General features: G+C 41.5%; 1 protein-coding gene across 1 annotated transcript in view; it reads left to right on the forward strand.

Moving 5' to 3' along the window:
- The window catches only part of LOC136884449 (carboxyl-terminal PDZ ligand of neuronal nitric oxide synthase protein), a 627,954-nt gene that overhangs the window by 372,594 nt on the left and 227,858 nt on the right, over positions 1–27,502 (forward strand). Inside the window, exon 3 of the mRNA XM_067156624.2 lies at positions 26,642–26,734. Coding sequence (XP_067012725.2) covers positions 26,642–26,734 — 93 coding nt within the window. The remainder of the gene's footprint in view (positions 1–26,641; positions 26,735–27,502) is intronic.

Here is a 27,502-nt window from a genome sequence, read left to right on the forward strand (position 1 = left end):
GCGTTAGCGGCAAGGCTTCCATTTTAGGCGATAGCTCATTCCAGGGATGTGCGGAGTGGCCGTAGCGACCCGATGGTAGGAGGTGGTGCGGGTAAATGAAGGGACAAGATTAGCACCTCTGCGGACAGAGCGAAAGGATGGAGAAAGGCGGCGAAACAGGTCAGGGTTAATGGAGCTGGCGAGGGATTTTTCGGAGGAAGATCAAGTTGGTTCTTTTGACAAGGCTTTCTATTGAGGGAGGATAGCCGAATGAAGATGGGAGCGGTAAGTCAGCCATCCCGCCTGATTCTGTATTTTCTGAAGTTTGTTTAGATTGGTCACTGTGATGACTCCAGCCAGGAAAACCATAGGTTAGTATGGGTCTTACCATACTGAGGTAGGTTGTTCGTAGGGCCCCTTGTTTGAAGCCATTTAGGCTCCTGCTAAAAAATCCCATGACTTTTTATCGCTTTACGCCTTGCCTCCTCCGTCTGCAGGTTCCATTGGAGCAGCGTATAAACATATCTGCGTCCTGTTAGGGGTAACTAATCTAGATGACCTTGGGCGCTTAAAACGACGGCCAAAGGTGTCGTAGTTTCTCAACGACGAGATAAGGGGGTTCGGTTTAGAGATTAACCCAGAATAGAATTTCCGAGTAGTCTTCTTGACTCTGGTTCTAATCCCGTCTATCTTTAGAAATTCATGAATCTCACTATTGCGTTCGAACTGTAGTGCTCCTGGAAAAAGATGCAGCGCTCGGTTTGGGATGCACTGAGTCTTATCCAGCCGCGTCTTGGAGCCGGGCTGAGTGGCTCAGACTGTTGAGGCACCTCGGCGTCTCCGAAAACCGTAAAAATAGTTACTGGGATGTAAAGCCAATGACATTATTATTATTATTATTATTATTATTATTATTATTATTATTATACTGGGGGACTATGGAATTAAAGGTAGATTATTAGAATCAATCAAAGGCATTTATGTTGACAATTGGACTTCAGTGAGAATTGATGGTAGAATGAGTTCTTGGTTCAGGGTACTTACAGGAGTTAGACAAGGCTGTAATCTTTCACCTTTACTGTTCGTAGTTTACATGGATCATCTGCTGAAAGGTATAAAATGGCAGGGAGGGATTCAGTTAAGTGGAAATGTAGTAAGCAGTTTGGCCTATGCTGACGACTTGGTCTTAATGGCAGATTGTGCCGAAAGCCTGCAGTCTAATATCTTGGAACTTGAAAATAGGTGCAATGAGTATGGTATGAAAATAAGCCTCTCGAAGACTAAATTGATGTCAGTAGGTAAGAAATTCAACAGAATTGAATGTCAGATTGGTAATACAAAGCTAGAACAGGTCGATAATTTCAAGTATTTAGGTTGTGTGTTCTCCCAGGATGGTAATATAGTAAGTGAGATTGAATCAAGGTGTAGTAAAGCTAATGCAGTGAGCTCGCAGTTGCGATCAGCAGTATTCTGTAAGAAGGAAGTCAGCTCCCAGACGAAACTATCTTTACATCGGTCTGTTTTCAGACCAATTTTGCTTTACGGGAGCGAAAGCTGGGTGGACTCAGGATATCTTATTCATCAGTTAGAAGTAACAGACATGAAAGTAGCGAGAATGATTGCTGGTACAAACAGGTGGGAACAGTGGCAGGAGGGTACTCGGAATGAGGAGATAAAGGCTAATTTAGGAATGAACTCGATGGATGAAGCTGTACGCATAAACCGGCTTCGGTGGTGGGGTCATGTGAGGCGAATGGAGGAGGATAGCTTACCTAGGAGAATAATGGACTCTGTTATGGAAGGTAAGAGAAGTAGAGGGAGACCAAGACGACGATGGTTAGACTCGGTTTCTAACGATTTAAAGATAAGAGGTGTAGAACTAAATGAGGCCACAACACTAGTTGCAAATCGAGGATTGTGGCGACGTTTAGTAAATTCTCAGAGGCTTGCAGACTGAACGCTGAAAGGCATAACAGTCTATAATGATAATGTATTATTATTATTATTATTATTATTATTATTATTATGATTATTATTATTATTATTATTATTATTATTATTATTGTGATTTTGTAGCCGCATTGGACCACTGTAGTCAATTCGTGTCCGGTCTTCTATGAAGTTTTGTTTTCTCCTTTCTGTTCTTCCAGTATTTCTTCATTCTATCTGATCTTCGTTTTCGTTCTTCTTCTGAAAATACCCTTCAAGTTGTTTATCTTTTATCAATTTTTGGTAGGAATCTAATTTTACTATTGCCGGGCGAGTTGGTCGTGCGGTTAGCAGCGCGCAGCTGTGACCTTTCATCCGGGAGATAGTGGGTTCGAATCCCACTGGTGGCAGCCCTGAAGACGGTTTTCTGTGGTTTACCATTTTCACACCAGGCAAATGCTGGGGTTGTACCTTAATTAAAGCCTCTGCCGCTTTCTTCCCATTCCCAGGCCTGTCTGTGTCGGTGCGACGTAAATCAAAAAAAAAAATGTTCAATTTATTTACTTTGATTTATTCTTTAAATCCTCCGCTGTTATGTCCAATTCTTTTATGTCTTATTCCATTTCTTTTATCCAGACAGGTTGTTGTTTTTGTTTCCAAAGCTTCTCCAAAATTCTGCGGTGTTCTCAACAGATGACCAAAGAACGATATTCTCTTCGTTCTTATGAAATCCCTTATAGGTTTTATTTCCTGATATACTGCTGCATTTGGGATGATGCGCCATTCTTCTTTTTTGTACTTCTTATTAATCTATGTTCATACTATTCCTCTTTCTTTTAAAAAAATGTTATCTATGTTATTCTTTTGCCTTAGTTTAAGTGATGTTTCACTTCCATAAGTTATTTGAGGTTGGACTGCAGTCTTATAATATTTCAGTTTTGTATTTATTGACAAACATTTCTTGTTGTATGTATTTTTGGTTGCTTTTTGGGCTCTGGATAATTTATTCGTTCTCTCAGTCCAAGAGATTTTTTTTCATTTAAATTGTATGTTATACTTTCTCCACCGGGCGAGTTGGCCGTGCGCGTAGAGGAGCGCGGCTGTGAGCTTGCATCCGGGAGATAGTAGGTTCGAATCCCACTATCGGCAGCCCTGAAAATGGTTTTCCGTGGTTTCCCATTTTCACACCAGGCAAATGCTGGGGCTGTACCTTAATTAAGGCCACGGCCGCTTCCTTCCAACTCCTAGGCCTTTCCTATCCCATCGTCGCCATAAGACCTATCTGTGTCGGTGCGACGTAAAGCCCCTAGCAAAAAAAAAATACTTTCTCCAAGGTATTTAATATTATTATTATTATTATTATTATTATTATTATTATTATTATTATTATTATTATTATTATTATTATTATTATTAGCTGTGTCTTGGTTGCTATTCACCAGATCCGACTGGCATACTCGAGGATTGGTCCACGAGAGGACTTAACGACAGGGTGAATCTGTTTTCTAGATTGATGCCTTTGTCGACTTTCATGAGGTAAATAATTTCTGAGAAGCTCCTGTTCGAAATAAAGCTGATATGATCTCTGTTTGTTTCTGAAGTGAGCCGCTCTAATCCGAAAGGTAGATCGAGATTGTGTTGGGATACTAGGCATCTGGAGGGACACGGTGGATTGGTACTGGACAACTACGAGAGACCACCAAGGAAAACCATTGTTTGTTAGACAAGCACTAACAAATCTGACGGCTCCTTTGTCTTCCATCCAGAGACATGTAGTTTCTTATGGCACTATCTTCATTTCTACCAGCAATGCTTCCTAGCTCAAGCAGATTTGCGACCTTTCCTTCTTGTTCTGCTATTAGGATAAAACCGTCTAAAATTTCGTATTAGTTGTTTCTTGTTAAATTTAATCATATGAAATCTAAATTCGAGCGCTTAAATCTGCTTGAGCTATTCCCTGTTTCAAGGAGCGGTACAATTTTTATTCAGAATTAAATAGTTGTATTTGTTGTAGGTTGGTTTGAAAGTTAGCGGAATGTGCGTACTTTCTTCATCACGATGAAATCTGATAGGGACCATATGAGTAGTAGGGCTAGGTGCGTCCCACAGCTGGCCAATATCCCGCCAAAATTCAAATCTCCCTCCAAAATTCAAATTTCCCGCGCTATGACGTCAGCTTCACGTGACCCGCTCGGCGGTCTCTGATTGGCCCGCTGTGGGACGCACCTAGCCTCTCTACTCACATGCCATTTTCAATTCATCCTTCTTTATTTTTTCTCTTCCTTTCTTTCCCATATTCCTTCATTTCACTACCCTTTATTCTTCTCTCCTCAATCCACTTTGGACCGGGTTTCCTTTTCATTCTTCCTTGGAATCCTTCCATTCTTAAAACTTTCCTTTTAAAAATCCCTTTTTTCATAGTTTTCTCTTCTCTTATTTCTTTCTAAATCGTTCTTGACCTCTCGTATCGCGCTTGTTGTTGACTTTTTTTTCTCCCCAAAGTATTTGAATATCTGTTTTGTCAATCTGTTATCACCCCTTTTATAGATAGGTCCAAAAAATTGCATTCTCCTTTTTCTTACTCTTAGGAGAGAGAAGACGAGCTGCTCGATTAAGTGGTATGTTCCGAACTGTCAGTGGAGAGATGGCGTGGAATGACATCAGTAGACGAATAAGTTTGAGTGGTGGCTTTAAAAGTACGAAAGATAAAGTTGGAATTCAAGAGGACGAATTGAGGCATATATTCGTTTATAGGAAGGGGAGTTAGGGATTGGAATAACTTACCAAGGGAGATGTTCAATAAATATCCAATTTCTTTAAAATCATTTAAGAAAAGGCTGGGAAAACAACAGATAGGGAATCTGCCACCTGGGCGACTGCCCTAAATGCAGTTGATTGATTGATTGATTGATTGATTGATTGATTGATTGATTGATTGGCAGTATAATTTACGCAGTGTAAACTTGTCAATGATATGGAGTTAGGTGATAATCTGGACCATATGTGAGCAAGAAATGATTGTATGGGAAACGACCAAGACCGTATAATGAAATATTGTGTACTTATCTACACTGCCGAAGAATCGTCTGTTGTCACCTCTCACTATAACAGATCTGTGATCCTGGGAGAGGAGCTGTTTTGACCTTAATTCACAGTTCCTTGGGGAGGGAAGATACGTACAAAATACACTGACTGACAGAGCAAATGCAACACCAAGAAGGAGTGGTCAGAACTTTATGCCAATTGCAGGGTAGTCTGACGTCACTGAGGTATGCTCATGATGTGAAATGCGCTGCTGTGCTGTGCACGTAGCGAACGATAAATGGGACACAGCGTTGGCGAATGGCCCACTTCGTACCGTGATTTCTCAGCCGACAGTCATTGTAGAACGTGTTGTCGTGTGCCACAGGACACGTGTATAGCTAAGAATGCCAGGCCGCCGTCAACGGAGGCATTTCCAGCAGACAGACGACTTTACGAGGGGTATGGTGATCGGGCTGAGAAGGGCAGGTTGGTCGCTTCGTCAAATCGCAGCCGATACCCATAGGGATGTGTCCACGGTGCAGCGCCTGTGGCGAAGATGGTTGGCGCAGGGACATGTGGCACGTGCGAGGGGTCCAGGCGCAGCCCGAGTGACGTCAGCACGCGAGGATCGGCGCATCCGCCGCCAAGCGGTGGCAGCCCCGCACGCCACGTCACCACGTCAACCGCCATTCTTCAGCATGTGCAAGACACCCTGGCTGTTCCAATATCGACCAGAACAATTTCCCGTCGATTGGTTGAAGGAGGCCTGCACTCCCGGCGTCCGCTCAGAAGACTACCATTGACTCCACAGCATAGACGTGCACGCCTGGCATGGTGCCGGGCTAGAGCGACTTGGATGAGGGAATGGCGGAACGTCGTGTTCTCCGATGAGTCACGCTTCTGTTCTGTCAGTGATAGTCACCGCAGACGAGTGTGGCGTCGGCGTGGAGAAAGGTCAAATCCGGCAGTAACTGTGGAGCGCCCTACCGCTAGACAACGCGGCATCATGGTTTGGGGCGCTATTGCGTATGATTCCACGTCACCTCTAGTGCGTATTCAAGGCACGTTAAATGCCCACCGCTACGTGCAGCATGTGCTGCGGCCGGTGGCACTCCCGTACCTTCAGAGGCTGCCCAATGCTCTGTTTCAGCAGGATAATGCCTGCCCACACACTGCTCGCATCTCCCAACAGGCTATACGAGGTGTACAGATGCTTCCGTGGCCAGCGTACTCTCCGGATCTCTCACCAATCGAACACGTGTGGGATCTCATTGGACGCCGTTTGCAAACTCTGCCCCAGCCTCGTACGGACGACCAACTGTGGCAAATGGTTGACAGAGAATGGAGAACCATCCCTCAGGACACCATCCGCACTCTTATTGACTCTGTACCTCGACGTGTTTCTGCGTGCATCGCCGCTCGCGGTGGTCCTACATCCTACTGAGTCGATGCCGTGCGCATTGTGTAACCTGCATATCGGTTTGAAATAAACATAAATTATTCGTCCGTGCCGTCTCTGTTTTTTCCCCAACTTTCATCCCTTTCGAACCACTCCTTCTTGGTGTTGCATTTGCTCTGTCAGTCAGTGTATTTCATATCACGGTGTTGGTCGTTTCCCATACAATCATTTCTTTGCTCACATATGGTTCATATTATCACCTAACTCCATATAATTGACAAGCTTACACTACGTAAACTATACTGTACATATATACACATAATTTAGTGCTTTGATAGAATCTGAGGATGTTCTTGTAGAACGAAACATGTCATTCTTCGTATATATTACTAGTGGACCCATGCACTGCTTCACAGCATCCTTATAAATAGGTCAAATAACTCATCTTGATCTGCCTGTCGTAGTCACATTGTTTTTACTGCCCTTTTCAATAATTTTATGAACATGTAATACCGATAATATAGTTTATGGATTTTGCAAAAATAAAAAAATGTGTTTATTTTTAAAAAAGATTCCAAATACTAATTTTAACGTCTCTAACATCTTCAGTTGTACGATCCCACCCGTATTTGTGTCCTGCCCGACAATTTTCTTTCGCAAACAGTAAGTGGTAATATGTTTACCATACCGATTGGAAACGAACTTTGACTTAAACGGCATTCAGAGTGTCCCAGTTCATCTCAGCTACCCCAAAGGCTATGAATTCGTCACTAATATAGTCACTTTCGAATTTTTAAATTTCCCCCCCCCCCCCTTCCTTTAGGGTTGCTATGGGTTTCTTGCCCCTATAGTAATTTTTCCAGATAAAAGCAGAAATAAGTTTTAAAGAACATTTAAAGATAAAAATTTCATTGTTCCGTATTGAAATTATTGATGTTAAAAATTAAATAACTGGAAAGGAGGTTCAACCTATTCAATACTCAAAAGAAAGAAACGTAGCAATCACATTTCTATTTAAATGGGACCGGTTTCGACCTTAGTCTAGGTCATCATCAGCCATAAAAAACATGTAAAATGTTTATGAATGTTGGATGTCAGTTTCACACTCTGTTAGGCACAAAGACATGACACCACATTCTGTCCTGCACAAAGTCACAACACTAACAATCAACATGCGAAGATCAAAAAGGCTTAATTTTTCGTGCCTTCAACACCCCTATGTCCAAAAAAGATTTAAATAATGAATTAAACACCATCCGCAACATTGCTAAATTTAATGGCTTTAACAACTCCTTCATTAACCGCATCATCAACAAATTCAAACACCGTCCAAAAACCACTTTATCTAAAGACACAATAAAACCAACTGCTTTTTCCACCTTCACTTTTACTCAGGATGCTTATAAAATTACTAATATCTTTAAAAACATAATATGAAAATTTCTTTTAGAACTAACAATAGAAGTCTTGATATCTTACACAACTCTAAATCTCTAAATAAGTCTAATGCTTTTTCTAAATCTGGTGTATACAGATTTAAATGCAACAACTGCAGTTCCTCCTACGTCGGACAAACTGGCCGCAACTTCAATATCAGGTACTCTGAACATGTCAACGCCATTAAATACAACAGATTCTCTGCCATCGGACAGCACATACAAGACTCCAAACATAGTTTCACCAGTATTGACAATGACATAGACATACTTAAAATCATTAACAAAGGCCCCCTCTTAAACATTACTGAAAATTGCTTTATCCACCTTGACCAGTACTTCAACCCTAATTTCAATTTAAACGACATTTCTGAAAAACCCAATATCCTTTTTGACTTCCTAATTCTTCTTCTCAAAAATTCCAAATTCCAAAACCCCAATTCTATTTTCCGTGTCTTACATAGTTCCCACCCACATTTTCTACCTCCAATAACCCACCCTCCTAACCCACCTTAAACTACCCCTCCTTCATTTCCCTATCTTATCTTTCCTCATTACCATCTAACTTCAATTTCTTTTATTCTTTCTCTTATTTCACTATCACTCTTCCTCTTTTAATTTATTCTCCTCTTTCAAAAATTTTTGTCTTGCGCCAACTTCGACTACTTCAATCATAACCTAAAAATTTTTTCTTTTAAAAAAATAGCGCACTGTGCATATAAGTTTTCATTTGTTTTCCGATATTGCGCTTTTTACTACATTTTTTCTTCTCTCTACAATTGTTTTTTCAAGTCAACTGTTTACCAAGAACTTAACTGGAGTACGGGTGCTCATTCGGTTGTACTAATTGGCGTCGTATATTTTTATATACGTACTTGGCTTCCCGCAGCCGTGACAGGTTCTGGACCTTCAAAACGTTCTCCACTTTACTTTGGTGTTTGGCCGCAGCGCGTGACCTTGAGTGTGCCGCGCTGGTCACCGGGAGCTGGCGGCTTTCTACTACAGATCTGTTCGTCTGCGAATTCAAGCCTTTTTGATCTTCGCATGTTGATTGTTAGTGTTGTGACTTTGTGCAGGACAGAATGTGGTGTCGTGTCTTTGTGCCTAACAGAGTGTGAAACTGACATCCAACATTCATAAACATTTTACATGTTTTTTATGGCTGATGATGACCTAGACTAAGGTCGAAACCGGTCCCATTTAAATATAAATGTGATTGCTACGTTTCTTTCTTTTGAGTATTGAATAGGTTGAACCTCCTTTCCAGTTATTTAATTTTTAAAGAACATCATAATCTTCACATACTCTTGGGTAGGCAACCCGCTGATCGGACCTGTCTTGTGGTTTGCTTATCTTCCCCTATTTTATTTTTCACCCCTTAGTGCCGAACTACCAATCAGATTTCTTTCAAACCACTCCATAATCCATCTCAGATGTAATAAGAACAAACTGTGAAAATTTCAGCAAAATCGGCCCAGTAGTTTTTGAGCTTCAAACATACCAACATCCAATTTTATATAAATAGGTGCGATTTTTACAGGTATGCTTATAGTATTTTAATTTGCTTTTGAAATTGTTGTGTGTCTGACTTAATGGGAAGTTTTTATTAGATTTAATTAGCTGACACTGAAAATATGGTGTCTTTCTTAACAAAATAAGGACATTCTGGTTTCACTACTGTACTGTAGTGCCTTATTTTCAGATATTTAGATAAGCATTTCTTGTTATAAAAATTCTTAGTGATGCCATAAGCTCTTTTCATCTTGTGTAAACTTTTTTTTACATCAGATTTTTCTAAACAATTTTTTGAATTCCCACAACTCTACTCGACCCGTACGTGTTGTCAAAACTTTTGGAGCACTTTTTGTGTTTGTAATAATTTTTTTTTCCTACTGAGATTCTCAAGCCTGTTTTATTGGCTATTTCTTCCAAGAGATCGAATTTTGCTGTTGCATCAAAGTGCGTACTTTGTTTTGTTTAATCTGACTTTTCGCTCATAGTAATTGGTGGAGTTTCGTGACGCCTTGAAAATTATCCGAATTTGTTCTTGTGTGTGGGATGGTTTTATTCTTGCTCTGGAGAAGTCGTAATTGGGCCACACCGCCGGTGTAGTCACGCTTCTACTCAGCCGACTCGCTGTGGCTTTGGGCGCCGTCCAAGTTGGACGGACGCCTCCAGACGCCTGTTGCCTACTACATGTGAACAATGGGTGCTTCACTTCGGAGATTACGTCATCGTGGGTAATGAGTTAGGCAGGGGTGGTACTACTACCCCCCCCCCCCCTCAGGGGAACTACATCCTAGTTTGTGAGCAACTGCAAGAAAACCTCGACAGTGTTGTGCGATGGACAATTCCACTAATTGGAAAAGTCCTCTCAATTTTAATTACTGCCTTGATGGGGGTGAAAGTTCCTTTTTGGGATCATTGTAAGTACCTAGGTGTTAATATAAAGAAGGATTTTTATTGGGGTAATCACCTAATCTGGACTGTAATAAAGGGTACCGATCTGTGCACGTGTTTATGAGAGTAATTAGAGGTTGTAGTAAGGATGTAAATGAGAGGGCATGTAACTCTCCGGTAAGAACCCCAGATAGAGCATGGTTCCAGTTTATGGGACCCTCACCAGGATTACTTGATTCGAAAACTGGAAAAAATCCAAAGAAAAGCAACTCGGCTTGCTCTGGGTGCTTTCCAACAAAAGAGTCTTCTTCTTCTCCTTCAAATAAAGTCTAAATTCTAGCGCTGAAATCTTCTTGAGCTATTCCCTGTTTCAAAGAGCAGTATACCTGTTCAAAAAATTCACCAGGAACCTACTACGCTGGCGTAGCAGGGAGAGAGGTGATACTCCCACGCGGTGCGTCCCAGGTAGCGGATAGGGTCTCCTAACCGGCTTGCCGGCGGACTTGAGGAAAATAAAATACCTCTCGCGGACCAAACACACAACCCCCTGTGGGTGGGGGCCGCAGACGAAGTATACATCCACTATATCCCCTGCCTGTCACAAGAGACGACTAAAAGGGGCGACCAAGGGGTGATTGTATTAGAACCATGAAACTACTTTTGATAAGTACCACCACGCGGGGAACACAATGGGTCGCTTTTACTTGCGTGGAGTACCACTATGTTAGGTACCAAATAGGTTTGTGATTAGTAGCAACAGAGTGCGTTGCCGGTTTCTACAGTACCTGAGAATAGTACCACTTTAGGAGCGACACCGTGGTTCTGGCTTGCCTATGATTAGTACCCACTATATTAGGAACCACGGGATAGTGAGGGTCCTTGTGGTTAGTACACTTCTGTGATGAACACCATAGGTTTGCGTTGCCTGTAAATGGCGCCGCAATGTGCGTAACACCATAGGTCTGTATTACAGTACATGTGCGAATTCCATTACCTGTGAGTAGTACCATAATGTGTGGAATGCCGGCGAGTTCACGCTACTTTTGATTAGTACCGCACCATGACAAATATCATCGTTCTACTTTCCTAGCGATAAGTACCATTATGAGCGGCCGATGACTTAGATTTTGGACTCCTTTAGACTAAAAGCGTCGTCGATTCAGTATTATGCTATCGACGCAGTCCCTTGGTCAGTAATACTATTACGCTATCCCGACACAGCGGGGCTGGCCTCAAATTGTAAAACAAGTTATTTTAGAATCACTAGTAAAACTACGAAGAAATTTAATTATTACACGTATTACAACGTTCCAAATTACACGACATGCAAAGATTTAATCAAAAATTAATTATTATGCAAAGCATTTAAAATGTATGGATGAGACCATCTTAATTCTGCCTCTGTGGTGTAGTGGTTAGTGTGATTAGCTGCCACACCCGGAGGCCCGGGCTCGATTCCAGGCTCTGCCACGAAATTTGAAAAGTGGTACGAGAGCTGGAACGGGGTCCACTCAGCTTCGGTAGGCCCCCCCCCCCAACAAAGCCCCTGTTCAGCATAGCAGGTGAGGCAGCCTGGGCGAAGTACTGGTTCTCCTTTCCAGTTCTATCCCCCCCCCAGTTGTAGCCCTTGAGGTGGTAGAGGTGGGATCCTTCGCTGAGTCCGAGGGAAAAAACGACCCTCGAGGGTAAACAGATTAAGAAAGAAAGAAAGAAAGAAAGAAAGAAAGAAAGAAAGAAAGAAAGAAAGAAATACAATGTTAAAACTTACCTAGACATTTCAACCGGACTTGTAGAAATTAAACACCCTGTTGGCTGAAATAACTTTTTCACAGTACACTTACTTGTCACCGTATAAGTTTACAAGGAATGTGCATATTAAAATAGGGATGTACTGAAACACTACCGATAAATGTCTCACGAGTAGTACCCGGTATGCGCTTGTCGATCGTCATTTGTTTGTATGTGTTTTTAATGGAAGTTACCAAGTTAAATGATGAAGTTAAAGATTTAATATATCGTTACGACAAGACAGAAAACAAGAAAACTGTGATGACTGACTATTGCTCTGTCCCAAAATCAAGCTCGACCGTATTCATACCATCAATTTCCTAAGCAGGATCTTTTCCGTAAAAAGTGGTTGCATGCGATTCGTAGGCAGGACCTACGAAATAAAAATGTGACTCCTAATATCAAGGTCTGCTCGAAACATCTTGTGGTTGAAGATTGTCATTACTGAAACTGGTAAGTAAGCTAATTAATACTAATTAAGAAATAATTTTATAAAAAGGTAGTGACATTCTGAAACGTTAATATGACCTATTTCAATAATTTTAGGCGAAAGACTTAAGGAGAACGCTTTACCTTCGATATTTTCGTGGTGTGGCACCGGTACCTTGGAAATAACTCCGAGAACCAGAAGATATAGAAGTAGGAAAACAGCCATAACACCGTATGCGGTGCGGTACCCTGAATCAAACAGTGACCTATAATTTGACACTGGAGCACCATCAATTTCAGACTTCCTGAACACGAAATAATTCATTAATTCCAAATTTGAAGTCTTCATACTGTATTTGTCTTATGATCCGAAATAAGATCCTGAAACTCGTGCGCTGCGGAGGAAATGAAGTTCTGTCGTACTGGATGTAGCCCCAGGCACTGCTGTCACACCAATGTCGTGCCTTATGTACGCCTCTAACCTGCAAAGAAAAGAATAGACCGTATTAGGAATATTTTCAAAATGCTATTTGTACTTAAATAATTCAGTCTTAACAAAAACGCAAAAAGAATGAGTTGCTGCATTTAGTCCTTACCTTTCAATCAACTCTTGCTTTTTTCCGGATATTTTTCCGCATCGTTTCTTCAATTTTGCTTCCAAAACCGCAATCATTATTGCACCTATACCATTTTCCGTCTTGTTAAAAACATTAGCAGAACATGGTAACTCCATTTTCATGCATTCAAAGCAAAAGTTTCGTTTCGATGATCTCAAATGTAGGAATATTCCATACAAGTCTTATGTGAAACAATCGAGCAGCGGAAAGCGCATACCGGGTGTTACCATTACGCTGCCTAGCGGACAAGTTTTGCGTGATACATCCCTATTGTATTCCGCTTCCCCCCCCTCAACCTGAAGTCCATTAGCAATGCAACCCTCGGCTGTCTTGCTGACCTTGCTTCAGACAGGGGGTGGCCAACCTTGCAGATACCGTGAATATTGTTGGTCAAAATTACACGCAAGTCCGAATTACACGGACTTCCCCTACTGTATTTTGCAGCATTTCCCGTCGGTCGATTTAGACGTTGTATTTGATTTAGAAATAGCTTCTTTTTCTAGCCTCCTCTGCTTGTACGGACGCAAACCTTTTCTTGGAATAACTCAGTTCCTTTTTGATCGCCGTGATACAGGAATACCCTTGAACCGGTGACTAAAAAAAGGGACGACAGATGTCACATACTCCGTCACGTTCATTTACTGCACCCCAATGAGTCGTGGGGCTGACAAATGAGCGGCCATTGTCTGCTGACGTCACCGACGAATACCACCCACGTCAAGACATTTGGCTTCTGTCACTATCGAAAGTATGCAATGAGCACGTTCAATTGTGTGCAACGGCTCCGTACCTTGTTCATTGTTCGAGCGGGAAATGGTTTGACGTCCAGTGAGAGCAGAAGACGAAGATGTTTCATGGAATTCATTCCATAAAAGTAATAAATATCATACATACACACATACATACTGAACCCATGACCTTTCACCTTCCAAGGGTTTAATACATGCAACTTAATTATATACTCTTATGCAGCGAGCGAGTTGGCCGTGCGGTTAGGGGCGCGCGGCTGTGAGCTCTGCATTCGGGAGATAGTGGGTTCGAACCCTACTGTCGGAAGCCCTGAAAATGGTTTTCTATGGTTTCCCATTTTCACACCAGGCAAATGCTGGGGCTCTACCTTAATTAAGGCCAATCGTCACCATGCGACCTATCTATGTCGGTGCGACGTAAGGCAAATTGTAAGAAAAAATCCAGTTCTCACCAGACCTGGTGTGGCTCCCATGCACTGGGACCATTTATTTATTTTATTTTTTGTTCGGGGCGTCGACCTAGAAAGATCTGTTGCCCTACCTGCACCATATGTGAGGAACCTGCGTGCATTTTGTAAATGGTGGAAGTGTAAAGTGTTGATTGTGAGGAAAGGAACGTCAAGGACGACACAAACACCCAGTCCCCAGGCCAGGGATATTAATCATTTACAATTAAAAACTCTTGACTCGGCCGGAATTCGAACCCGGATCTGCCGGGTGACAGGTGGACGCGTTGCCCCCTACACCGTGGGGCCGGACCACTGGAACCATACTCTTGCCAGAGACGTACACGTCTTTACTGCAATCCCTAAATACCTTCATAACCATGTGAAGAGATCTGTAACCTTTAACACCCTCGTTAATATGATTACCCTATTGAAGATCATTCCGTATATTAATTAACACCTAGGTACTCTCAATGTTTCCAGTGAGATACTATCACCCCAACAACCACATACCAACAGTAACATTGCCCTGATTGACTGTTGTCACGTGAGGTGTGCTTTGTCTCTTCTGATTTCACTCATCGCCGTTAGATGGCACTACTGCTGCAGTTACGAAAGACTAACCCGTCAACGACGGCAACTAGTTTATATCTAAGTGTGGAAGTGTTTCTTTTAAACTAGACCCAACTCTCGTAGACATGTCTGTACCCACACACTCCGCTCGCCCGCTGAATGAAGTTCGTATTTTACAGACAGTAGCGAAGTGGATTTTAAAATGTATGAACTCTTTATCCCCATCACTGAGGGAAGAAAAAATGATAGCCGTTCTTTTGAGCATTTTGGACTGAAGAAGTGTCTAAATCTCGTTCTTTTATCGCCCGAGGAGAAAATGCCGTACAGTTCTCCTAGATAAAAAAAAGAATAACACTTTCATACAACGCATTTCACACACACTTGTCTTATTTTCCCCTAACTAAGGACATAATGTATCCCGGCTTGGAATTTTCCCCGACTTTATCATAGCAACCTACAGTTTTACTTGGAATCCGAAGCACTGGGGTGTGACGAAACATTTCGAACATCTAACGTGCATTGAAGGGTATTCGAAACGAAGCCGATTTGGTACGAATCTAACAATGATATCACACCGGCTACTGCAATCACGATAAATAAATAAATAAATAAATAAATAAATAAATAAATAAATAAATAAATAAATAAATAAGAGGGAGGAGAGAGAAAATGCCCAAGGGATAGCTGCCGTAACAGGATCAAAGTGATAGTATTGTAATGCCATTCAAATATTCATACATTATTTTAGAGGATAAAATGAACTGATAAATAAATAATTACTGAATTTACCTTCAGAAAAGTTAAATGATCTTCTTGTTCTTCTGTGCGAATGGGTCACTTTAGACCGCGCGGATTCAACACTTGTTGAGCCTTTCCTCCTTGCCCAACAGTTATTCATTTCTGTTCCTCCGGCCAGGTACGTCGTGTTGGTGTCTTCTCATCTTCCTCAAATCCTCTTGTGCGAACAATTTTCCTGATTACATTTCTATCCGGCAGATTTGGTGATAATAATTCAGTGAGATCTTTCTCTAATATACCATCTTTTATCTCGTACGTTTAATTTGCAAAAATGTGTGTATTCGATAAGTAAGGCTGTTGTTATTCATTCTTTCCAAATGGTTTATAAATTGAATTCGTCTCAGTCTCATTGTGTCAGTAATTTTAGATATTTTGAAATATATTTCCGATTTGGGTTTGGGGTAATGTATAGCATTTTATTTGTCTTGGCCCTCAGAAATTTTCTCATAAAATCAAATGATCATAAATATGTCTTTCAGTTAAATGTGATGTGATGTACTGGTGGATGGCCATGATATACAGATCCATGGCCTGTGTACAGCTCACAAGGTACCGTTGCTAGGTAACATCACGTCACACATTTCGTTACATGAACTATTTCGTTGCACAAATTTTCGAATGGCACCCGGATCTAAGATATATTCACGTAAAAACTAAGTAATGAACAAACGAACGAACTAACTACGGTTTAATTATAGAAATCTGACCCCTTCTAATATCCTTTGCAGAAGTTAACTACAATGCGACTAGGAAATGGTCCACCGATCTCGATAGCTGCAGTCGCTTAAGTGCGGCTAGTATCCAGTATTCGGGAGATAGTAGGTTCGAATCCCACTGTCGGCAGCCCTGAAAATGGTGTTCCGTGGTTTCCCATTTTCACACCAGGCAAATGCTGGGGCTGTACCTTAATTAAGGCCATGGCCGCTTCCTTCCCACTCCTAGCCCTTTCCTGTCCCATCGTCGCCGTAAGACCTATCTGTGTCGGTGCGACGTAAAGCAACTAGCAAAAAAAAAAAAAAAAAAAAAGAAATGGTTCGAGGAACTTAACAGTGAGTTCAGCAAGAAAATGGAGGAATACGGGGTCAACAGGAAAGCTCAAGGTACCAAGAAGGCAGCCACTGAGCCCACCACCAAGAATTGCAGAAGTGGCAAACAACAACAACAACAACAACACAGCTGAAACACAAGCACCTTCGTCCACAGGTGGTCCAAACAAACTCGTAAATAAATAAATAAATAAATAAATAAATAAATAAATAAATAAATAAATAAATAAATAAATAAATAAATAAATAAATATTGCCAGGCTGAGTGGCTAAGACCGTTGAAGCGCTGGTCTTTTGACCCCCAACTTGGCAGGTTCGATCCTGGCTCAGTCCGGTGGTATTTGAAGGTGCTAAAATACGCCAGCCTTGTGCCGGTAGATTTTTTGGCACGTAAAAGAACTCCTGCGGGGCTAAATTTCGGCACCTCGGCGTCTCCGAAATAGTAATAGTAGTTAGTAGAATGTGAAGCCAATAACATTATAAATAAATAATGTGGGAAGCAAGCAGGACGGGAAACGTAATAATAATGTTACTTTTTTATGTCCAAGTAACTGCTTTTGCAGTTCCCTTGGACGCCAATTTTCCAGAATTTTGTCCTGCAATTGTTCTTTATCGTACTGGTAAATTTAACGGGACGAGGTCGGCGTATTTGAGCACCTTCAAGTACTGTCTGTTTGAACCAGGATTGAAATATCGGTGTGTGTTTTCGTCCACGGGAGGCGTAGCATCCTCCGCCGACACCACATTTCATTCGTTTGGTGACGGCAGTGCCGAAAAGGTTTGCGATTGTCCGTCGATTTCTCTTGAAAATTGTCGTAGGGAAACATTACGCGAAGTATTCACAGTTATTGCTACAACTCTCTTAAGCGAGTTGCCTCTTTTGTTCATGTAATGCACGTCTGTAATGTTCCTCCATCGATCGACTTCTTCTCCTTGGATGTGCTGTGCATGTGTCCGTGAGAAACGACGTAGTGACCTCCTTCACCGCCATTATATTCCACTCCAGTAGCAGTTATAGCTAACGACGCTGTATGAAGAAGAGAGGAATCTTATATAAGAGAGGGAACTGCTTTAGACTTTGCTACCAACATCCTTAGGCCCAGTAGCCGAAAACACCTGTTAGAGAAACATTCTACAATGTGGACAATGTACAGTATTTTGAGGACATAGTAAGACTGGCCTGGAGTTGGTTGTCAAATCTGTTACTTAGTTCTCAACCATTTTCGAGGAGACACTCGATTTGGGACCCAGACTATTGAAGGATTAGTACAGACAGAAAATAATGTAATTCATGTAATTTGTGTTAATAATATGTTTTCTGTTTTGTTTTAAATACATGGTTAAGAAATTCACAGTTCTAGCCCTTGAGGCAAGCAACTCAATTTTGATAACTTCCTAGGGATATGAGCTACACATTTTAGGTAAATAAAGTATAAAACAGCATGCGAATATATATTTTATTTATTTCTAAAAAGTACAATCCTTTTCTTAATCATCGTTATTCGCTCGATTAGATTAGCAGTTTGCCTTTTGTTTTTACCACTACGAGTGCTAATGTGAGTCAGTGCAGAGTTTCAGTAATAATAATAATTGTACCGGACATTCAAAAGAAGCCCCTTAAGGAACTCAATCAAACAAAACGTGAAACTGCTACTGCATGAAGTTGGGACATTAATCAGAAAATGTCACTACTGAATAACTGAGAGGTTTGTCATTTCTAAGTTTCCTAAACTGATTGGATTTTTTGTTTTGTTTTGTTTTGTTTTGATGTACATCAAGAAGTTTGAAATTTTCTCCATAGATGTCTCTACAAAACTGAGGTCACGCACTCTGGTGCAAAGTGGATTAATTTGTTATTGAAAGAAATTTTGTGTTTATAGGTTTTCTCAAGTTCATTGAAAAATATATATATTTCAAGGTTTGCAACACTTCCTTCTCTTCCCGCCAGCTTTGGTGTCTGGTCAATAAAAATTTTTCTGGAATTATTTTTCAGCCTATCACTGGCTTCTTGTTGGTTTTTGGGTGTAACTTTTGATTCTGCAAATAAAATTGAGAGGGTGTGTCCGGATTAGTCCAGAACCCTCTAGAACCGTCCCCTCGCGTATATAAGCTGCGGTCTTTCAGGCTACCTTGTCTTTGGATCACCGAATTTCTGAGTGTGTGTGTGTGTGTGTGTGTGTGTGTGTGTGTGTGTTAAGTCAGGAGGCGGGGCGCCTCATTCTTCGCCAGGCAGTTCAACTGCCAAGGTAATGGACACTGTCTTATTTTTCCTATAGCTACCTCCTCATACTTACACGAGGGTAAGTTTCTAATTTGTAACTATGTAAACTCCAGTTTGTTAAAATGTAAACCCTCTTTCGGCAAATGTGAAATTTCATAGAATCTTAAACTGTAAATCGGGGATAGAGAGTGCGTTACCCTCTCGACTTCCCCTTCAACTTAGTTTGAGGTGACTATGATTTTGTAACCTTTTCTCTTTTCTGTAAAGTGTTAAATTAACCTCCATTCTAGTCGCCTCTGTAGCTTGGGATTAGCCTCTGCATCATCGGGTCGAGAGCCCAATTAAGGTTTTTTAATGTTCCAGGAGTGCAAGTGTACGCCTCCATTCATTTTGTGTTCGGGCCAGTAATTTAACCTGTTCTTCTTTCCACGAAGGCCCAGTAGTTTGGGTAATAGATACCCCTGTGTTCAAATTATTGTAAATGTTAGGTTGGGCCTAGAGAGGCCGGAAGGTGTTAGATTTTGTGTAATATCGCCTTGAGTAGGCGCCGTCTCCTTGATTAATGCCGGAGAGCATGTAAGCTCTTTTCTGAGATTTATGTAACACTGAGGAGTGCCTCTGGAAGGCTATAGATTTGTAACCTTCGGAGCAAAGTGCTCTTGAATTGGGAGATTTATGTCCCTGTCTAAATAACACCACATTTGCGAAATTGTAAATTTGTAAACTAGGGGTATGAGGCCCAAAAATTGTTAAATTCCTTATTCTTGAGTTTTCCAATTCTTGAAGTTGTCATTGTACCTGTGAAAAGTTAAGTTTGTGATTTAAAGAGAAATATAACCTTTATTTTTAAAGTTTAATTTAATCTTTGATATAGTAGATAGACCCATTCCACCCAGCACCTTCTTTCACCTCCGTATCAATAATAATAATAATAATAATAATAATAATAATAATAATAACAATAATAATAATAATAATAATAATAATAACAATAATAATAATAATAATGTTATTGGCTTTACGTCCCGCTAACTACACGTTCGGTTTTTCGGAGACGTCGAGGTGCCGGAATTTAGTCCCGCACGAGTTCTTTTACGTGCCAGTAAATCTACCAACACGAGGTTGACGTATTTGATCATCTTGAAATACCACCGGACTGAGCCAGGATCGAACCTGCCAAGTTGGGGTCAGCACGCCAGCGCCTCAACCGTCTGAGCCACTCAGCCCGGTGCAGAGTTTCACTTAAACCCTTATAACTACATTTGCTGTGGACATTTTTTTAAAATCAAAAAATCCCTGCGGTTATTGAACCAAGGAACACATTACAGAAACAATTATGTAAATAAGTTAATTTGGCTAGAATTTGAATCAAAAGGAAAACGAGTAAAGAAGTCGTGAGCTTATTTTATTATTATTACATTACCATTAAATATTTTAGTGTTAAAGGGGCAGTTATGTATTTTGGGATTGTGTTTGAATAGTTTTTGAAAAACTGTTGGTTTGTGATACCAGAGTTGTGGGGGACTACTTTAAACCATTTAATGGATATTATCTATTGCTTTTTTTAGGTTTTTATTTTTATTTATTATAGCAATAGTTTAGATTATAATAGGATTTTATTTTATTATGCATGAATTAGTAGTTTTCATTGAGTGGGAAGTATTTAATTTGAATAGAAGTTCTATTGTTATGAGAAACACGTGATTTTAGGGTGTTTTTTCGAAACTGCATTTACGTCAGAAGTGATTTTCGAAATTCGTTTCCTTAGTTTGATAGAGCTATCCAAGACTCACAATTTAAAACTTTCCCGGGCCCTGTAGTTTGTCTGCTGAGAAATGTTTTTAACATCGAAACCTCTAACAATTGAATTAACACGGGCGAAGCCGCGGCTAGATGCTAGGAAAAAAAAACAAAAAACAAGATGTAGTATTCGAAATAAACTTTGAACGAATTGTACGTTACGAGGGTGAAAGTGCTTCACAGATTCGTGTTTCCTATAAACAACCCCCCCTGTGGGCGGGGGGGGGGGTAGAATAACAACCATGGTATCCCCTGCCTGTCGTAAGAGGCAACTAAAAGGGGTCCCAGGTGCTCTGAACTTTGGAGCGTGGGTTGGGAACCAGGGGGCCCTTAGTTGAGTCCTGACATTGCTTCCACTTACTTGTGCAAGGCTCCTCACTTTCAACTATCCTATCCGACCTCTCTTGGTCAACTCTTGTTCTTTTCCGACCCCGACGCTATTAGGATTGCGAGGGCTAGGGAGTCTTTCATTTTCACGCCTTTCGTGGCCCTTGACTTACTTTGGTCGATACATTCATTTTTCGAAGGGTCGGATCCCTTCCATATTTCCCTCTGATTAGAGTTATATAGAGGATTGTTGCCTAGTTGTAGTTCCTCTTAAAACAATAATCACCACCACCACTTCCTATATACAACCTAACTTTCGTAAATAATTAACGCTATTTCATATCTGTGTACGTAGCTATTCAGGTCAGCTGTTTTGTCACGCAGGTAGGTCGCACAGCGTCATCACCATGGCAACCAGTAGACAATGGAACACCTATTAGAACACTTAATTGCCACGTCCTCTCCACAGCAGCTGTTTGTCCGACTGGACATGGTTACCAACGTGAACCTTATACACTGCAGAATGCCAATGATATTAATTATCATGACCGTTTACGGAGCCTTCAATGATGATCAGTAACTCCATGTAAAGGAATTATTGGCTTTCCCCGTGGATCTGTGGTAGAATATCGGTCTTTGGATCGTAACATTACCGAGCTCGATAGCTGTAATCGCTTAAGTGCGGCCAGTATCCAGTATTCGGGAGAGAGTGTGTTCGAACCCCATTCTCGGCAGTCCTGACGATGGTTTTTCGTGGTTTCCCATTTTCACACGATGCAAATGCTGGGGCTGTACCTTAATGATGGCCACGACCGCTTCCTTCCCATTCTTAGTCCTTTCCTGACCCATCGTCACCTTAAGACCTGTCTATGTCGGTGCGACGTAAAGCAACTAACAGCCCTGAAGATGTTTTTCTGTGGTTTTCCTACTTTCACACCATGCAAATGCTGGGGCTATCTGTACCTTTATTTATTTATTTATTTATTTATTTATTTATTTATTTATTTATTTATTTATTTATTTATTTGCCCGACTCATTGGCTGAATGGTCAGCTTTGAGGCCCTCGGTTCAGAGGATTTCAGGTTCGATTCCCGGCCGGGTCGGGGATTTTAATCGCATCTGATTAATTCTTCTGACCCGGGGACTGGGTGTTCATGTTTGTCCCAACACTTTCCTCTTCATATTCACACAACAAAACACCCTACACTACCAACCACCACAGAAACAGGCAATAGTGATTACATCCCTCCATATAGGGTTGGCGTCAGGAAGGGCGTCCGGTCGGAAAACAGGGCGAAATCTTCATGTGCGACACAGTTCGTACCCGCAACCCCACAGTTTTGGAAAGCGGAAGAAGAAGAATAAGATGTATTTATCTGTACAGATGTCTCCTCCATATTCAACAGACACTATGCATGAATTGAATAAATGAATGGCTGCATGAATGGATGAATGATTGCATAACTGAATTGTATAACAACCCACTGCGCAGAGAGGATTTCTAATTGAATGAGATTTTTTTTTACGTCGCACCGACACAGGTATGTCTTATAGCGACTATAGAACAGGAAAGGCCTAGGAGTCAGAAGGAATCGGCCGTGGCCTTAAGGTACAGCCCCAACATTTTCCCGGTGTGAAAATGGGAAACCACGGGAAATCATCTTCAGGGCCGACAGGGATTCAGGGATTCGAACCCACTATCTCCCGGATGCAAGCTTACAGCCTCGTGCCCTAACCGCACGGCCAACTAGTCCCGTGAAAAAAGTAGCATTGGGGTAACCCACTCATACTTCCCTTTAGGCGGTGATGGGAAAGGGGCGAAATATACACACAATAGAAAACTACCAATAGTAATGTAGAATCCTTAGTTTATGGGGATGCTGAGATGAATAGTGATACTCCAGATGTCGTTCATGTCCAGGTTCAGTCCCGTCGGAACGGGAATGAGAAGGGGTGAAAAACAAAATGAAAATCCGCAGCCTGTTACCAGTCATTCCACCGAGTCAGGAATGGAATGGATGAAGCTCCCATCTAGAGGCGATGTTAGGAACTGTGCCGGCTGCCGAAGCCTGTCGCACTCCTCTGGGGCAATGATTAATGACTGCCAGATGAAATGAAATGATATTGGAGAGTGTTGCTGGAGTCAAAGATGACAGGGAAACCCGGAGTGCTCGGAGAAAGACGTGTCCCGCCTCCGCTTTGTCCAGCACAAATCTCACATGGAGTGACCGGGATTTGAACTACGGAATCAAGCAGTGAGGGGCCGGCGCGCTGCCGCCTGAGCCACTGAGGTTTCAAAGGCGGTGGTGGTGGGGCAGGGGGGGGGGGTTGAAAAAGAACGTCTAAAATGACCATGATTACGGATGAATATGTGTATGATCCAGCATGGCTCTCAACCAAACTTGGTAGACATATGACTTACTTTCTGGAAGAAATTGCTAGGGGGGGGGGGGCTAAGATAACCTAGAATCCCTACGGGCGGGAGTGAAATGTGAAAAATAACCACAACTACCGTTTTAGTGTCGAATCCATAGTTTTCGGGGTCGCCGAGAGGAACTGTGACACTGGATGCCGTTCAAACCATAGTTCAGCCCCAGTCGGAATGGAGGCCGAGAAAGGGTTAAAAGGAATGTCCAAAATTACCGAGATTATGGATGTATGTGTATAACTAACTATATGGTAAGAATTTTATCTTGACGACGTACGCATGTTATATATATATATATATATATATATATATTTGTGGCTGATGATGGATCTTAGTGTCCGAAAACTGGTTAAAAACTAAATACTTGTGTGCTGATACGACTGTTTTATTTTAATAATAATAATAATAATAATAATAATAAGGTGATCAGGGTGGATAACAATAGGCTAACAAAGAAAATACTAAATCTCGCAGTATCTCTAAAAAGTCACAACTGGCTTACAGAAATAAACAAAGATCTTCAGGAAATTGGTATTAATGAAGAAATCTTGCAAAACAGAAAAAAATCAGAAATCTCATAAACAAACACAAATTTGCTGATCAACCTAAAAGACAAGGTACACGATGGACGGAAGAACGCAAAAAAGGAGCACAGCGAAAGGATGAAGAGATTTTGGGAAAAACAAGAAGAAACGTTGTGCTAAATAAGTTCACACGCACTCCTTAGTTGGGCATAACGAATAAAAGAAAATTCAACCATCAGCACTGTTTTTTCATTAAGGGTCTTTTATTTTATGATGATTATAACTCATATAAGTTAGCAGTCCGCCTCTGTGGTGTAGTAGTTAGCGTGATTAGCTGCCAACCCCCGGAGGCCCGGGTTCGATTCCCGGCTCTGCCACGAAATTTGAAAAGTGGTACGAGGGCTGGAACGGGTCCACTCAGACTCGGAAGGTCAGCTGAGTAGAGGGGGTGTTCGATTCCCACCTCAGCCATCCTCAAAGTGGTTTTCTGTGGTTTCCCACTTCTCCTTCAGGCAAATGCCGGGATGGCACCTAACTTAAGGCCACGGCCGCTTCCTTCCTCTTCTCTCCTTATCCCTCCTAATCTTTCCGTCCCTGCACAAGGCCCCTGTTCAGCATAGCAGGTGAGGCCGCCTGGGCGAGGTACAGGTCATCCGCCCCAGTTGTATCCCCCGACCCGGAGTCTGAAGCTCCAGTAGACCATTTAGGGTAAATTGATGACGAAATAAGAAAGAAAGAAAGAAAGAAAGAAAGAAAGAAAGATAGAAGAATTTAAAATAGTGATGGGATGATCGAATAAAAAATAATCGCTTATTCGATTATTCGATTATATTTACCATTCGATTATTCATTCTATTATTAAAAAAATAGGATGGGGGTTGAACACCGTGTCGATTAAAAATATTTAAAAAACTAAGGAAATGTTTGAAAAACGTTTTGAATGAAAATTATGAACTTCACACTAAGATACGTGTTATTCCTAAAATTGAAATTTCAGTAATAATTTTTTTTTTGCTGTTGGCTTTACGTCGCACCGACACAAATAGGTCTTATGGCGACGATGGGATAGGAAAGGGCTAGGAGTTGGAAGGAAGCGGTCGTGGCCTTAATTAAGGTACAGCCCCAGCATTTGCCTGGTGTGAAAATGAGAATCCACAGAAAACCATCTTCAGGGCTGCCGACAGTGGGATTCGAACCCACTATCTCCTGGATGCAAGCTCACAGGTGCGCGCCCCTAACCGCACGTCCAACTCGCCCGGTCAATAATGAACAGCTGAGTAATGAAGTTAATAGTTGAAAAACCTTGAAAGTGCATTCCTGAATAATTCTGTTTTTGTGGTATAGGCCTACTGAAGTACAGAATTATTGATTTAAAAAAAATAGACATTGCATTGCTTCGAAACAATTTGAATCATTCTCTGAAATATTCCGTTAACGTTAATATGTTAATGACATCATGAATATTATATTGCTTTTGAATTTATACGAAAATGAGCTTGAGTATGGATTCCCTCCCCCCTCAAAAATATTCTGCTACCGAGCTCGATAGCTGCAGTCGCTTAAGTGCGGCCAGTATCCAGTAATCGGGAGATAGTGGGTTCGAACCCCACTGTCGGCAGCCCTGAAGATGGTTTTCCGTGGTTTCCCATTTTCACACCAGGCAAATGCTGGGGCCGTACCTTAATTAAGGCCACGGCTGCTTCCTTCCCATTCCTAGGCCTTTCCTATCCCACCGTCGCCATAAGACATATCTGTGTCGGTGCGACGTAAAGCCTAGGTGCCTGCGTAAAATGGTTTGTTCCTTGATGACGCCGTTGTACATGTCCCTTCTCACCCAAATTTTCTCACGTTTTAAGTTGCTGGTATTCCTCAACACTATTTCCGCTTTCAGGGTTGATATTAACTTAACCTTGATCGGTCTCCTACCCTTCACTTTCCCCACTCTATATGCGTCGTCTATGTCCACTTCACTAAAATTTATCTTCATTTTACTTTGTATCACTTCTACCACTTTAAATACTACTTCCCTCTTGCTTTCGTTGTCTCCTTCCGGAACACCATAAATTAAAAGGTTTTTCCTCCTGAGCTCTTGGTTTGTCCTGTTTTCAGACCACTTTACTTGCCTCAGTTCCTCCTCTAAAACCCTGACTTTGGTCTTCAGTCGTTCTACTTCTTCCGTGTTATGAGCCACTCTCTCTTTTATCACATTCATCTCCTCCTTAACACACTGTTTTAACTCTTGTATTTCTTTATTTATTTCCTTGGGTTGTTCCCTGATTAGGTCTCTTGTTTGCTCGTCCTGACATGCTTCTTTGATCAGTTCCGTAATCATTTCGAATTCTTCCCATCCGATTGCACCAACTGGTCCAGGCCCCAGGTTTAGCTCAACTCCACCTATTTCCAATAAGGTTGCTATTACTGCGGCTACCATCAAGGTTACCAATACACCCATTTGCTGCCCATTTTTCATCTCACCTCTCACTTTTTCACATTTCACTCCACCTTCCTATAGCTGCCCTGCACTGCACTAGTGAATCGCCCATGTTCAGCACTCTACTCAGCACATCCGCTCACTCCACTGTCTCACTCACGACTGTGACGTAAAGCAAATAGGAAAAAAAAAAAATCTGCTGGATCTGCTACTGTTTCATTCCACTCTGTAATAAACTTCATTGCAGAAGAGTATTAATTATAACTAACCGTGCTGTGGTTCTCTCTTTGTTGCAGTACGAGTTCAAGGCTAAAGGGATCAAGAAGAAGAAAGTGATCGTTGAAGTGTCTGTGGATGGCGTCAGAGTCACACTGAGAAAGAAGAAAAAGGTGAGGGAATGGATCTGAATTGATTTTAATTCTAATTGAATGTTACTTTATTATGATCATCGTCAATAGAAAGCGAAATGCCTTCGGAGCCAGCTTGCTCCCCGCTCTCGAGGAACGAGAGCAGCTTAGCGAGCAAGTAGGGGAAGTGTATGACGTAGTATGTACTGAAGGCCAGTGGCGCAAGTACAGTACGGTCACGTTATGCAACCCGCCTGACTACCGCTCTCTCTTGTCACGTGACAAACACCCGTCCCGTGCGGAGCAAGTAACACCGGCTCCCTAGACCAACTACGTGATGACGTCTGACCTATACAAAGACTATCCTATGAGATCCTGGAAGTTGATGGTACTTACAGCGCTCAAAAAAAAAAAAAAAAAAATCAAAGATTCATATTTTTGTAGATTTCCTTCCCTCCAAATGAGTAAAGAAAATCCTAATTAAATTGCGGTATCACTTGTTATGAATGACGCTCATTATCGTGATTTCCTTTGTTCTTTAGATATTTTGTACGTCAAAATCACTCCATTTGTGTCGTACCTGTAATGAAACCCCTTTATTTCCAAACCCACGTGATACAGAAGGGTGTGGTGTAAATTTCATTGCCTAGTTGTTAATACTTCAAGTATAGCTTGCATTTGAAAGATGATGTGTTCGAACCCTGCTGTTGGCAGCCCAGGAGTTTGTTTTCCGAGAATTGTTATTTTCTCTCCAGTCAATTAATTAACGGCTTAATTATAGTCATGGTCGCTTCCTTGCCAGTCCTCAGC

The sequence above is a fragment of the Anabrus simplex genome, chromosome 12, assembly GCF_040414725.1.
Source record: "Anabrus simplex isolate iqAnaSimp1 chromosome 12, ASM4041472v1, whole genome shotgun sequence".
Taxonomy (NCBI): Eukaryota; Metazoa; Arthropoda; class Insecta; order Orthoptera; family Tettigoniidae; genus Anabrus; species Anabrus simplex.